Source organism: Alligator sinensis, unplaced genomic scaffold (assembly GCF_000455745.1).
Source record: "Alligator sinensis unplaced genomic scaffold, ASM45574v1 scaffold1456_1, whole genome shotgun sequence".
Lineage (NCBI taxonomy): Eukaryota > Metazoa > Chordata > Crocodylia > Alligatoridae > Alligator > Alligator sinensis.
The window spans coordinates 225,740-238,297 of NW_005842763.1; the positions used below are offsets into that span (position 1 = coordinate 225,740).

Sequence of the window (12,558 nt, forward strand, 5' to 3'; positions counted from 1 at the left end):
GAAAAACTCTGCTCTGGAGCAGTTTAGACTTGTTAAAACTTGCCAGTTCAACACTTAATGGAGAACATAGAATTACTTCCTACCATGAACCAGGGCTTCATAGACCCAGGATTCTGTAACTCATTGCTAAGAAAGTACTCAAGTTATCTCCTATGTTTAACGAAACTGTCTGGAAATCAGCACTGGGACTGAAGCATGACCACTTCAACATCATGCACATGACAGATGAGCCTCTATCATAGCAGGCAACTTTTAATTCTTGCTCTTAGTCTATTTAGTTGGCTCAGAACTAAATGGTAAAGCTATTCAAATGTATAAATTAAGGAGTCAAATATTATTTCTAATAAAAGGAGAAGAAAAAGAAAAAAGAGTAAAGTACAAGCTAAAAAAGGAATGGCTTACTCCTGGTATGCGATGTACAAACCTTATATTTCTCATTGTGAGGATGACTTTTCACATGTTGCTCTGCTGAGATCTGATCTCCAAAAAATTCATGACAGAGCTGGCAATAATATCCAGTGATAGGAATCAGAAACTCAGTGCCTGAAAAGGCCAAAGAAAACAATCAAATAGTACAAGAATATAATTAACCTTTAAAAAAGCCAACCAAAAAAAAAGTCTGTGTCAAGTACAAGGAACAATGAAACCTCCAGCAATGTTCCCTCTTCATGCAGTTGTACAAGTGGTGATAATGCTATTTACTGATAAAAGAACCTTCACTAGCAGTATTCCCTACATTTTTTAAAAACACTTAATGACAAAGAATTATTTTCAGTTCTTTTATTCAATCACACTAGTACTTCTTGGAATATCAACTGGCTTTTTATTTTTTCACTTACATCAACTACAAATTCCACTTAAAAACACTTAAGATTGCAAGATCTTCTTTAGGAAAAAACACAAAAAAATCAATAGCAACAAACTTCGGAGAAACAGGCAACTCTGTTAAAAGAGCTTAACTCATTGCATTTTTATGCCCACAAAAAGCAAACTGCAGTAATCCAACCTACAGCAAAACCTCACTGAGCCATTACTGAAGTTGTATGAAGATTAAAACAAGTTGTAAGTACATTTACTAACTGCTACCAGGACTTAAGTGCACCATTTTACTCCTCATCCTTTCTTCATGGTTCTCTCAAAACCATTCCATTCATTGCAACCCATCAAGTTATCCACCATAGATGTGTTTTAGTGACTCTCAGAATCAAAACATCACAGATAAAGCAAAGCTACCTAATACAAGGCAGCTGAAATACTGCTCAAGTCCACACAAACCACAGTATCTTTTACAAGCACTTTCCAGCTCCTAGTTCTTCATCTGCACATCTGAGCATTTCAAGTAAGAAAGTCACCTAACATTTGGAAAAAGCAATTATCAAGGAATTTAAAACCCACCTGTTTTCCTGAGACCTTACTCCATGCGCTTTTCAACATGAATAACCACAAAATGAAACATTTACACCTACTCTGAATGGCTAACATTAGCTAATAACATATGGCTGCAGCACTCATTTGATGTACCTCTTAGCCAAAGACTTCAGTGCTCTAGAAATAAAGGCTAATGTTGTTGAAATTGCAAAATACTTCCATAACAATCAATTTGCAGCAGCTGCTCTAAACAAAGCAGGGGGAACCAAACTAACTCTCCCACAAGACATGTGATGGAACTCAGCAGTGGACTGTTTTGACCAATATATTGAGAACTGGCCTAATCCGATGACAATTTGTGAACAAAATTGTGACAAAGTAGATGGAAATGTCATAGCCAAAGTTCTCAACATTCGGCTCAAGAGAAATGTAGAACATATGCTGACTATCCTGAAGCCTATTTCCATAGCCTTGAACAAAGTACAGGGAAATTGGTGTTTTATTGCTGATGTTGTTTAAATTTGGAAGAGACTGAGTGAGACCTTGAAAAGAGAAATAAGCCATGACAGAGTTAAATTACAGGCATTAAAAAAATAAATGGATCATCAAGCACTATCTCCAGCTCATTTTCTTGCCAATAATCTCAATACTCTGTACCAAGGTCAATCCTTAACTGCTGAAGAAGAGGAGTTGGTTACGGCATGGACATCTAGCAATAATCTCTCCATAATAAATTTCAGGGCTAAGGATAAACCATTCAAGAAATATATGGTTGCTGATGAAGTTTTAAAGGAAGTCACACTAGTGAACTGGTGAAAGTCACTTAAGCACCTGGATTCATCAGAGACTACTGAAGTGGTAATCCAGTTCATAACATCACTAGCTTCTTCTGCAGGTATATAAAGAATATTTTCTTCCTTTGGACTAATTCACTCTAAATTGGGATACCGCTTGGGAACTGAAAAAGCAAGAAAGCTCATCTTTCTTTTCCAATCTATGAATAAACAGGAAGAGGAAGGTAAAGACTGAGTTTTCTGGATAAGTTTCTCATGTTGACCTGGCTGAAATAATCCATTTAATTTTTGTTAAAAAGACACATTTCACATTTAAAACTAAAATAGTTTAAAAAAATGAAAACTATGTATGCTTGTTTTGTTAAAATAATTATACGTTTATTATTGAAGAAAAAAATCCAAAATATATGTTTGTTGTTTTAGTTAAACAAAACAATTTATGTCTGTTGTTTTTTATGACAATGGTTATCATCCTAGTATGGCATGGCAAAAATATCCCCCAAATATACACGATTAATCTAGTGAACTGGAGACAGTTCACCTCCAAATGACTTCACAAGTATCTGCTTTAATTAGCTTTGGTAAATAAAATAACCAAATCGTAATTCAGTTTTCTAACGTAGCTGCAAAATCAGTCTAAAAAAATCAAAATAAAATCGCTGCTTTAAAATGTATAGCATGTACCTTCTAAAAATGAAACCTACATCTATCTCTGAGCTGTGAATAATATGTATTAAGGTTGTATCAAACAACAAGAATGCACTTTTTGCAGAAAACGACAATTACATTGAGGCTTCATGATTTAAATCTCAATTTAAATCCAATTCACCTTGTCCTTGAGCAGCTGGAACCTGCTGGAGGACAGAGTGAGGCAATATCTAGGAGAAAAGGAAGTAACGTACCTTTGGCGGGGACAGTTATCTTATCAATGCGTCTTATAGAATCTTGTTTGGTCTCACTCTGGGTCTTCGATGCCCAAGGTCTGTTGTAAGGATCCAGGGTCTATTTGCACAGTGACAGAGGCATACAGGCTCATACATTGCAACAGCAAGGCAATTACACCTTTCCTGTTTTTCCTTTTAACATCACTTTACAACATTAAAAATCACAATTACAATCAAAATATTTACAAGAATTATATTCTCCCTTTTCCCTCCCCCTTTTCCAATTTTTAAAAAAATGTTTCTTCTTATTAAGAAACCTGTGAAAAGAGTAAAACGTAAAAGACATGGCAGAGTATGAAATGTATAATCTTTAATGCTTGTCCCCTATTGAACTAAATTAAAAAAAAAACAACCCTGTTTCCCTAATCAAAAAGCACTGGCTGCTACACAAACTTCCACAGTTTTACAGCAGGCAAATAACATTCCTGCCAGATTGCTCTCCTGCAAAATGGTATTTTGTGATTGATACTTCAGAGCATTATTCCGAATAGCAGCATGAAATCTACTTGAAGACGATGACCTGACACATACCTGTCTGTGTTTCTTATTGTGCATGTGTGTAAAAAAGTCAAACATGGTTCCACAGATGGTATTGCAGTCTTTGCACCAGTGGTTCCCTGCATCATAATATTCATAAATATTGGCCAACTGGAAAGGATGCTTTGATGACAGTGAAGAGGATTCTGCAGGCTTGGGGCTTTTACCTCTGGACTTTTCATTAGTTGTTTTTGACTCCTAAATTGAACAAAAGGAAACATTTTTCTAAGACACAGCAGGACACACATGGTGCTTTGGAACGCAGAACCTGCCTCCAACAGAAAATATATTCACACACAAAAAAAAAATATATATATATATATATCACCTGCTGGTCACTGCCCAGGCTAATTCCACTGTTTCAGGCATTGCTCAGATGCTGCGTGGTCACAGTGAAGAGCTTCCAATAAGATTCCCAGAAGCAATGGCTGGATAGTAGGTAGGTAATCAAGGAACCAATAAGCAGATACCCTAAGGCATGCACCCTTCCTAATTCAAGGGTTGTGCGGAATATCTGTACAGTATTAGAGTACTAGATAATACCTAAAATGCAGCTCAATATCAGTATGTGGTTATTGTAAAACTAAGTTGCAAGGAAATAAAACAAAAATGAAGCAAACCAGTTGAGTTAAACTATTTATCTTACAAATAACATCCAGCAATGTTAAATAAAGCCTGTCCTCTCCAGCAGGTTCACAGCTTATAAAGGAGCTAGGAAGAAGCCCTTTTACTGAGATGTATATGATACACCGGTGTCTTGTGCTTCAGATACTTGATACCTACTTGGTTTCCAATGATTTGGAAAGGCAAAAACAATAGAGTGCACCCTAGAATTTTTAAACCACTAGTCAAAAGGAATATTTTTAACCAGGAATCCTGATGTGGAGACAAAAATCAAACAATCTCTCAGAATGGAACTTAGTCAGCCCTACTGTCTTAGATTAGTAGTTCTAGATATGTCAGTTGGTGGACGTGGAGAACGTGTAGAAATCAATACATGATTTACCCAAAAAGCGAGGAAGTGTGTACACGGAATCAGAGAAATGGATTTGCCTGTGCTATTATTTTATAGACGTACATAATTTTGATCTTATAAGATAATGTGTAAGCCACCTTCCTTTAGAACAATCATGCCATCCTGATGAGTGATGGCAGTCATCTTTGCACCCTTTTAGGTATGTATATTTCAACAGAAAGCAAGCATCATGTACATTACAGGATAGAACTTTAATGTGGACAGAAACTGTAAAGAAAACCTTAAAGAAAGATATCTTATTGGGTTCTCTTGTTTTGGAAAGCAACCCAGCAGGATTGGCAGTTCAGTTCTACAGTTTTCAGCTTCCATATTTGTAGAGGTTTTGTGCCACCACACTGAGCATCAAGACTCAGTGATAAAGGGGACTGTAGAACACAAAGAAACATATGCAAGCCAAAACGTTTATTTCAACTTTGCAGCAGGGCTAGAGCAATCTTTTGTTATTAGAAAAGGTAATCCTAATTATTACTAGTTGAAGTTACCAACAAACTTGTGGGAGCAATGTCAGAGATTAATCCTAGTATTTTATGTGTCTATAGGTGCCTGAAGAGACCAGCAATTTCTGGCCAGGGCAGAGAATTTTCCAAATTAAAATAAGGGTAACCTGCTTATTATGGATATAACAAAGTAAAAATGCAAGTCAAAATAACAGTGGTGGTATGCATCATAGTCTAAACCAGGAATGACCCAAGTGGTGGCCTGCAGTCCCCATGTGGATCCCAACAGGGTGGCATGAGGCCCATGGACTCCTACCTGGCTGCCAACATGTACCCCCTTTCCCCATCCAGCTCCTTTTACAGCAGCCAGGAAGGGGCTGGCCAAGCTACTTGCGCTGTGGGGCTAGCCACACAAAGGGGAGGGATGCTCACTGGACAGCAGAGATAAGACAGGAGAGGGAACCAGGCTGCCTGCATGGTGAGGGATGTTGGGGGTGGGGAACTGGGTTGCTCATGCAGTGGGGGAGAGCCAGGAAAGGGAATCCACCCGCCTGTGCAGCGTGCGGCCCCCACATCTGTGGCCCACATGGTGTGCGTGCCCCTCTGGCTGCTCAGAAGTGGGCAGCCCTGATCTAAACTTATCCCAAAATACATGTATGTTCCTGCTAAGACCCAAGAGAGAAAAACAAGACAATTTAAGATGATGGAAAATTTAAATGAATAATCACCACTTTAGTTCCACTGTTTCTGCATCTGATTCAAATAATCTAAAGAAATAAAGACTTCTATAGTAAGAAAAGAAATGTAGGTCTGAAATGAAGTAGGGCTGAGAAGATCTCAGGATCAAACCAAAAAAGAGAAGGGGGGGGGGGGGGGGGGGGAATCTAAATTCCTCACTGATTTCAGGGATTTTGCTGGGAGAAGGAAGGGAGGGAAGAGAAACTATTACCCTTCACTTCCCCTTGCCACTCTTTCTCTTTGCAAAATTCAGAGTATGGTGAAGTCTACAGGAAAAAAAACATTTATCATGAATGCCATTAGCCCACCAAATACATTAGTTCCTCTATGAGAAAGTCGACGTATCTGTTTTTCATATACCCTTGAGAGATGCTGTATGAAAATCACAGGTACAAATTCTAAAGTAACAGTCCCCAGGAATGGAGTAAGCCTATTCTGGCATTGTCAACCCTTTAAATATAGAGACGATATGAGGAATGGTGGTCTTCCCCAAAAGGGAACACAGGTGTGAACCAATAAGGGCAAATATCAACATCAACATAAGTCTTGCTCTGATCACTTAGTTCTTCCTTCGTGAACTGTTTTAATGCTGTAAGAAGGCTTGCACGCTCAGATGACCCCGAGAGCTATGTCAGTGAGGTTATAGCTCCCAGTAGAGCCACTCATGTCAGGTAGTTTGAAGGGCATGTGATTAAACCAGTGGTAGTCCATAGGCCCTCCTAGGTTGGTGAATGGGTTGACAACCCAAGAAAACAGAAACTTTTCACTACTGTTCAACCTAAAAGATTAAACTCACCAAAGCTTCTCAGAAGACACAGATGCAAAGCGTCCACGCCTGCAAGGAAGCTGCACTGTCAGCAAGTTTGCTTCTAATTTCAATCAGCTACTAAAACCAGTATACACAGACATTAAATTGGATTAAATCAGTGGTGTTCAACCTCTGACTCACAGGTCAAATCTGGCCCACGGAGTCATGTCATCTCGCCTGTATGGCTCCTTATAGGTCTGGAAACGTGGTGATAGGGAAGCAGTCGCAGCAACAATTAATGCTGCCACTGGCTCCCCTGTCACCAAATTTCCAAAGCCATAGGGAGTCTCATGGTCCAGATGCCATGGTCCTGTGTGCCAGTCCACGTCAACATATGGTCAGATCCAGTGTGCAGGGTCATGTTGTAGCACCAAATCATACTGGCAGACTGACCCTGCACTGGAATCAGGCCTGCAGACAGACCCCATGTGCAGGATCCAGCCTGAGAACTAGCTCTACACCACTCATCCAGCCTAGGGGACCAGAGAGGTTAAGCACCACCGGATTAAATGATCTCCAAGAAATGGCAAGAACAGATGCCTCCCCCAGCACTCTGTCCTCATAACATGGAAACTGTTTTGGACATAGATCCAAGAACTTACCTTGTTGGAGGATGTCGTTTTCTCTACACCTTTAAAATTTTCTGACTTGCTATTTTTTTCTGAAGAATCTTTAGTTTCCACAGGTGGTTTCCTGGGTTTTTCACAAATGTTAATCCCCAGGATCTGGGCTACTTTGTCAAGCTCAGATTGTTTCTTGTCTGCTGCATCAGATTCCTTGTGCAACTCTGAAATCTCCTTCATAATATTCTCTTGCAGTCGGTTTACTTCTACCAACAATGGGTCTTTGTGTCCATCCTTCTCACGACGTTTCTTCCGCAACATCTCCCCTGAGCCAGTTGATAAGGTGGAGGGGTAAGGAGTGCAAGAGCAAAATAATGTTAAAATGTAGTATTATTCCACTCATAAAAATAACTGTTAAATTGATAATGTTAATGTTTTTGACCAGGAAGAAGTAAAGGATGAAGCTGTGCTCTTGGCGATGTCTTCACATTAGATCCACTAAGTCTGTTTATAAAAAGGGCCCTTCTAGCAAAGAACAAACTAATCTCAAATTGTGTGACCAAAAAAAATCGTTGGTTTTCTTCACAATGTTCAATAAATGGACTCAAACTCTACTCTGAAATGACCTTCTCCCATACAATTAAATAAGCCTGCCTTAACTCAGTAAAAAGTTTTAAATTACCCCAAAATATGTTTGGGTGTATTAAAAAAAATTATTCTCTCCAGATTAGATTATTCAAAACAGTGAAATGCAGGTCAACACTGGAATGCAGAGCACAGTGTGCTTATTTGTCAAGGTGCCCAATGGCACATTCTAGAAAGCTGGAACAAAGGCTTGACCTATGTACGTGCACTCAGTACAAACAGGTTACAGCTTGAAAAACTTGTTGCAGCATAGCAGCTACATTCACCAATAGGGACAGAGGTAACGAAGTGACTATATCATGGCTCTGTAAAGATTCTGGGGATGCCTAGAGTAGGGAAATATGCTCTCTCTCACTCTAGCATATTATTCTGGTCTACATGCTTCCTATTCTAAGAAGTGCAGTGCTGCACACAGGGGCTTGGGAGCACATTTTGGTGAGAAAAAGAAAATAAGTGAAGGTGCTGTACCTTGCTGTTTACGCAGTCTATCCAACTCAGTTTTGAGATAGTAGAGTTTCTTCTGACGGGCTTCCCGCTCATTCTTCAGCTTCTCTCTCTCTTCTATGACCTAACAAGGATGGGAAGAGAAGGGCATGAAACACCCACTGCCTTTCAGCACAGCTAAGGCTGAACTGCCTAAGTGACTGCTAAACCCCAGATTACAGCTCACTGGATATTAGTTATTAAAAATAACTGGTCTTAAAATACTCTTTTGTGTTACCCTTTAATACAATAAACTAGCGGACTCTCTCTCACCAACTTATTTTTGTACACTCTATCTGTGTCAATGTTTCAATCCATTGAAAGATATGGGGAAAAAAAGATCACCACTGTATCAATACATGATTTTGTCCTCAAACTGCTGTTACCACTATTGTACTGATGATAAATGTTGTGACAGCAAAACCTCATTTAACTTATTAAATTATTCAATTAATCATCAGGAAGAGCACATAGGACAAGCCTCAGGCTAGTATCCCTAAAAGCTTATAACATCTATTTTTAGAATATTGCTTGTTGGCACTATACAAACCAAGTCTGATTGGTTTGTAAGCCCAGTAAACAGTATTTATTGTTCCTTAGGAAAGGAATACTACAGTGTAAACGGAAGTAAAAAAACATGTTTTTCCCCTCCAAAATACTTAATGTGGTCCTACTAACTTCAGTGAAAGCAGAGTTAATGCAAAATTGAGCACTTTTAATAACAGCACATTCCCTCATCACTTACTCAATGAAAACTTAAAAAAATATAAATTTTGTCTAGCTTTCTTCTTCTATGCTACCCTTGGTTTTAGTAATTCAAGTTTTTGCTTCAGTCCTATATTACCTTTGCTTATAATACTGTGTACATTTTACAAACACACCTATCTTCTGTTGAATTATTGACTACAGACAGATATTCAAATGATCCAGGAGAGAATTCTCCCAGGTTTGTTCTCCTAGTAGAAAAACCTACCCGAAGACATGCAGTGATAACACTCCACAGCCATGGGGCCTCTGTGCACACGTCTCAGTGTGGTCTGTAGACTCCTTCAGTCTGCCCAAAGACAGATGACAACAGTGCGCAGGGCAGCCTTGAGTGGCTAACCCAGACTGCTCAGAGTTAGCCTCTCTCTCCCTGTAGCACAATGTGGGATTATGAAGGGGGCATTTTCTGCTCCCTGCTCAGCTGGAGCAACAGAGTCCAGCAAGAGACGCACTATTACCTGGTGGGGGGGAAACAAAGCACCCTGGGATTCTGGGGGACTCTGCTGTGGCTTCTCTCAGAAAAAAAATGTGTACAGATATTTGCTCTCCTGGGAGAAACTCTCCCAAGAATTATTTAACTCTGATTGTTCCTGAGTTGTTTTTCCCAAGTAGCCATTTTTACTCAGAGAAAAATCGTGAGCACCTGTATTCATCATTTCTCCTAAGACAGCAGAAGAAACTGAATGTTTCTATGTGGCTCTTGGAAGCTGAGAACATCTTGCTTAATATATTAAAGATAACGCTGAAGGAACATTGAAATGATAATGTAAATGAGCTTCTATTAACGTAACTGTGCATTCCTTATGAAAGGAATACTTTTTCAATGAAACCTAGTGATTTCTTTCATTTTCCCTTCCAACTTTGTTTCTAGACATGCAAGCAAGATTGTCACCACAATGAATCTTCAGAAGTTTATTACTGCCACCATCCCATATTAAAAAAAGGATGTAAATCAACATTAAAAAGCCTTTGGACTTGATCAGCAGTAAAAAATTCTACCAGTAATACTATGTCAACTGAAATAGGAGTATGTCATGCCTTTAGCTAACAATCTATGCTAAGAGACATTGGTGTAGAAAGAACTATGCCAAAAAAATGCCAGCAGAGCTTAAGTCTTTCAAGAAGGTGTTGCAGATATGCCAGTAAAAACCTTCCTCCTGCTGTCACATGCTGTATTCTCCACTTGAAATTCTGTTTATACAGCTATGTGGGCTGTATAAACAGAATTTTTATTTAGCTTCTGTCATTCTATAATGACAGAAGCTCTGAAAGGAAGATGTACCTTTACCTTATTTTAGGAACAGAGACTTGAAGGGATGACCTCTATTGAAACTCTGTTCTGAGAATATTTATAGGTCCCTCTAACAATCTGTGGTTCTGAATCATATTTGCTTACTAGAAAACATCCCTCTCTGCTGCCCTCTGAATGATCCACAGTAAAAGGCAACCATACTATGCGAGGGCAATAGTAAAACTAGTTGTATAGAAAGTGGAGTCAAATGCAGTGTAAACTTAGTATACCACAGAAAATATGATCCCTCCTAGCTCTTCTTTTTAACGTATTATAAAATATTTTGAAGAGGGAAAAATCCACAGACCAATATTTATGTTCAAACTGACTCCATCCTTTAATACCCATTTAAAAATGTCTAATGTATCCACCACTGTAATATCAATGTTTTATGCACTGTAACAGGGAGCCAGGGGCTCCTGTTACTTTCTTAAGAGAGTGCAGCAAACTAAGCTGGCTGTGTGGGGCATCAGCAAGGAGCACAAGCTGACCCTTAAGTAAAAGGGAAACTCCTGTGTGTGGCTGGGGGAGCCACATGACAGCAAGAGGGCAGGGCTTTAAGGCATATAAACCCAAGGCCTAAGCCAAAGCAGGCAGTCTGGACCTGCAGGCTGGAGGCTGAGAGGGTCAGTTATGAGAAACAGTTTGCAGAGTGCCAGCAGAGCCATGCTGAGCTGGCCAAAAATAACCAGGGATTACGTGAAGATGCCTTGAGACAGATATTAATCTCAGATGGGGACAGGATGCCATGACTGCAAACTGGTTGCAGGAAATAGGCCCATAAACACCCTAGTTACCCATAACAGATGCACCAAAACAGCTAAGGGGAAAGGGGGAGACAGCAAGGTACTGTCCCACAGCAGAGAAGAAGTTTCATAGATGCCATTTGCTTATATTTTGACTACGCTTGTGTTTATGTTTGTTTAGGTAACTTGAGGACTGGACTGTGGCTATGGAGGTAGATGTGGAGGCTATGGAGGGGTGCCTGGTAGGGCACTCAGCATCAGGCAGCCTCGCCTGAGTCAAGAACCAGAGGGCTGAGGCGGTGAGGGCAGCCTGGCCTGGGGTCAGGAACCCTGAGGGCTGGCCCAGAGCGCACGAGGCAGGGGGCCGGGGGCCCAGAGCGCACGAGGCAGGGGGCCGGGGGCCCAGAGCGCACAAGAGTGGGAAGAGGCTCGGATTCAGCAGCAAAGCCACAAGTGGGCCCAGGCTTAGGAGTCCACAGCTAAAGTAACTGGCAGGTCAAAGCCAAGAGGGCCAGAGCAAGAAAAATTTGGAGACATCTGTGAGTCATGGACATGACTATGACAGCAGCTGGAGGTCACAGAGGTTTAGGGCAGAGAAGCCCCAAGGGCTGTACACTATGGAAAGGCACCCAGAAAGAAGCTATCCCAGGCTCTGGAGGCAGCCTCCCCAGTTAAAAGACCCTATAATCAAGTCATGGCAGGTGAGAGATAAGGGGACACCATGGACCATGGGGAGGCAGGTCTGACCACTAGATGTTTTTAGATGCCGTGCAGATCATCTGCCTGTCACATGTACAAAAAGCAAAAGCACAGTATCCAGAACTACAGCTTTACATCACTAGCAACCATTTATCCTACTGATATAAAAAGAAATATTCCACCTCCTTAATGTTTAAACTGTTACATCATAGTCATTTTGTATTCTTGAACCATTTCTTAGCCGACTACAGGTAATCAGCTTTGCACTTCCCTCCCACATGTTCAAGCAACAGCTCAGAAGCCTGTAACTAGATGAGATTTTGGTTTTTTTTTTTTAAAGCTGCCCTGGGGTGAGCACCTCCATAGGGCAACACTCAACCCCTATAGCATTGGCAAAGAGGAGATATTGTACAGTTTGCTGTAATTGTTTAAACTGAATGTGTTTCTTTGTGGGAAAGAGGAGGATGAGTGCATTCTGGACACAGCCATGCCCCTGTGTGAGAAAGAGACAGAGAAGTATGGGCCTGGGAGGGACATGGGAGTGGGGCAGGGAAGAAAGCGGAAACATATTCCCATAGGTGTAAGGCAGGGGACTGGAAGTGGGAAGCAATGGGAAGGAACAAGAAAGGGAAAAAAATGTTTTCTTTTAGGTAGGTAGTGAATGCGGGTGGGAAAGCGAGGTTGGTTTAATCGGGGCGGGGGGG

The 12,558-nt window shown here is 40.5% G+C and overlaps 1 protein-coding gene across 1 annotated transcript in view; it reads right to left on the reverse strand.

Moving 5' to 3' along the window:
- Nucleotides 1-12,558, reverse strand: part of ZNF318 (zinc finger protein 318) — a 39,923-nt gene that overhangs the window by 4,456 nt on the left and 22,909 nt on the right. Inside the window, exons 6-10 of the mRNA XM_025216731.1 lie at nt 8,339-8,438; nt 7,265-7,551; nt 3,638-3,841; nt 3,065-3,164; nt 425-543 (exon numbers count right to left, since the gene is read on the reverse strand). Coding sequence (XP_025072516.1) covers nt 425-543; nt 3,065-3,164; nt 3,638-3,841; nt 7,265-7,551; nt 8,339-8,438 — 810 coding nt within the window. The remainder of the gene's footprint in view (nt 1-424; nt 544-3,064; nt 3,165-3,637; nt 3,842-7,264; nt 7,552-8,338; nt 8,439-12,558) is intronic.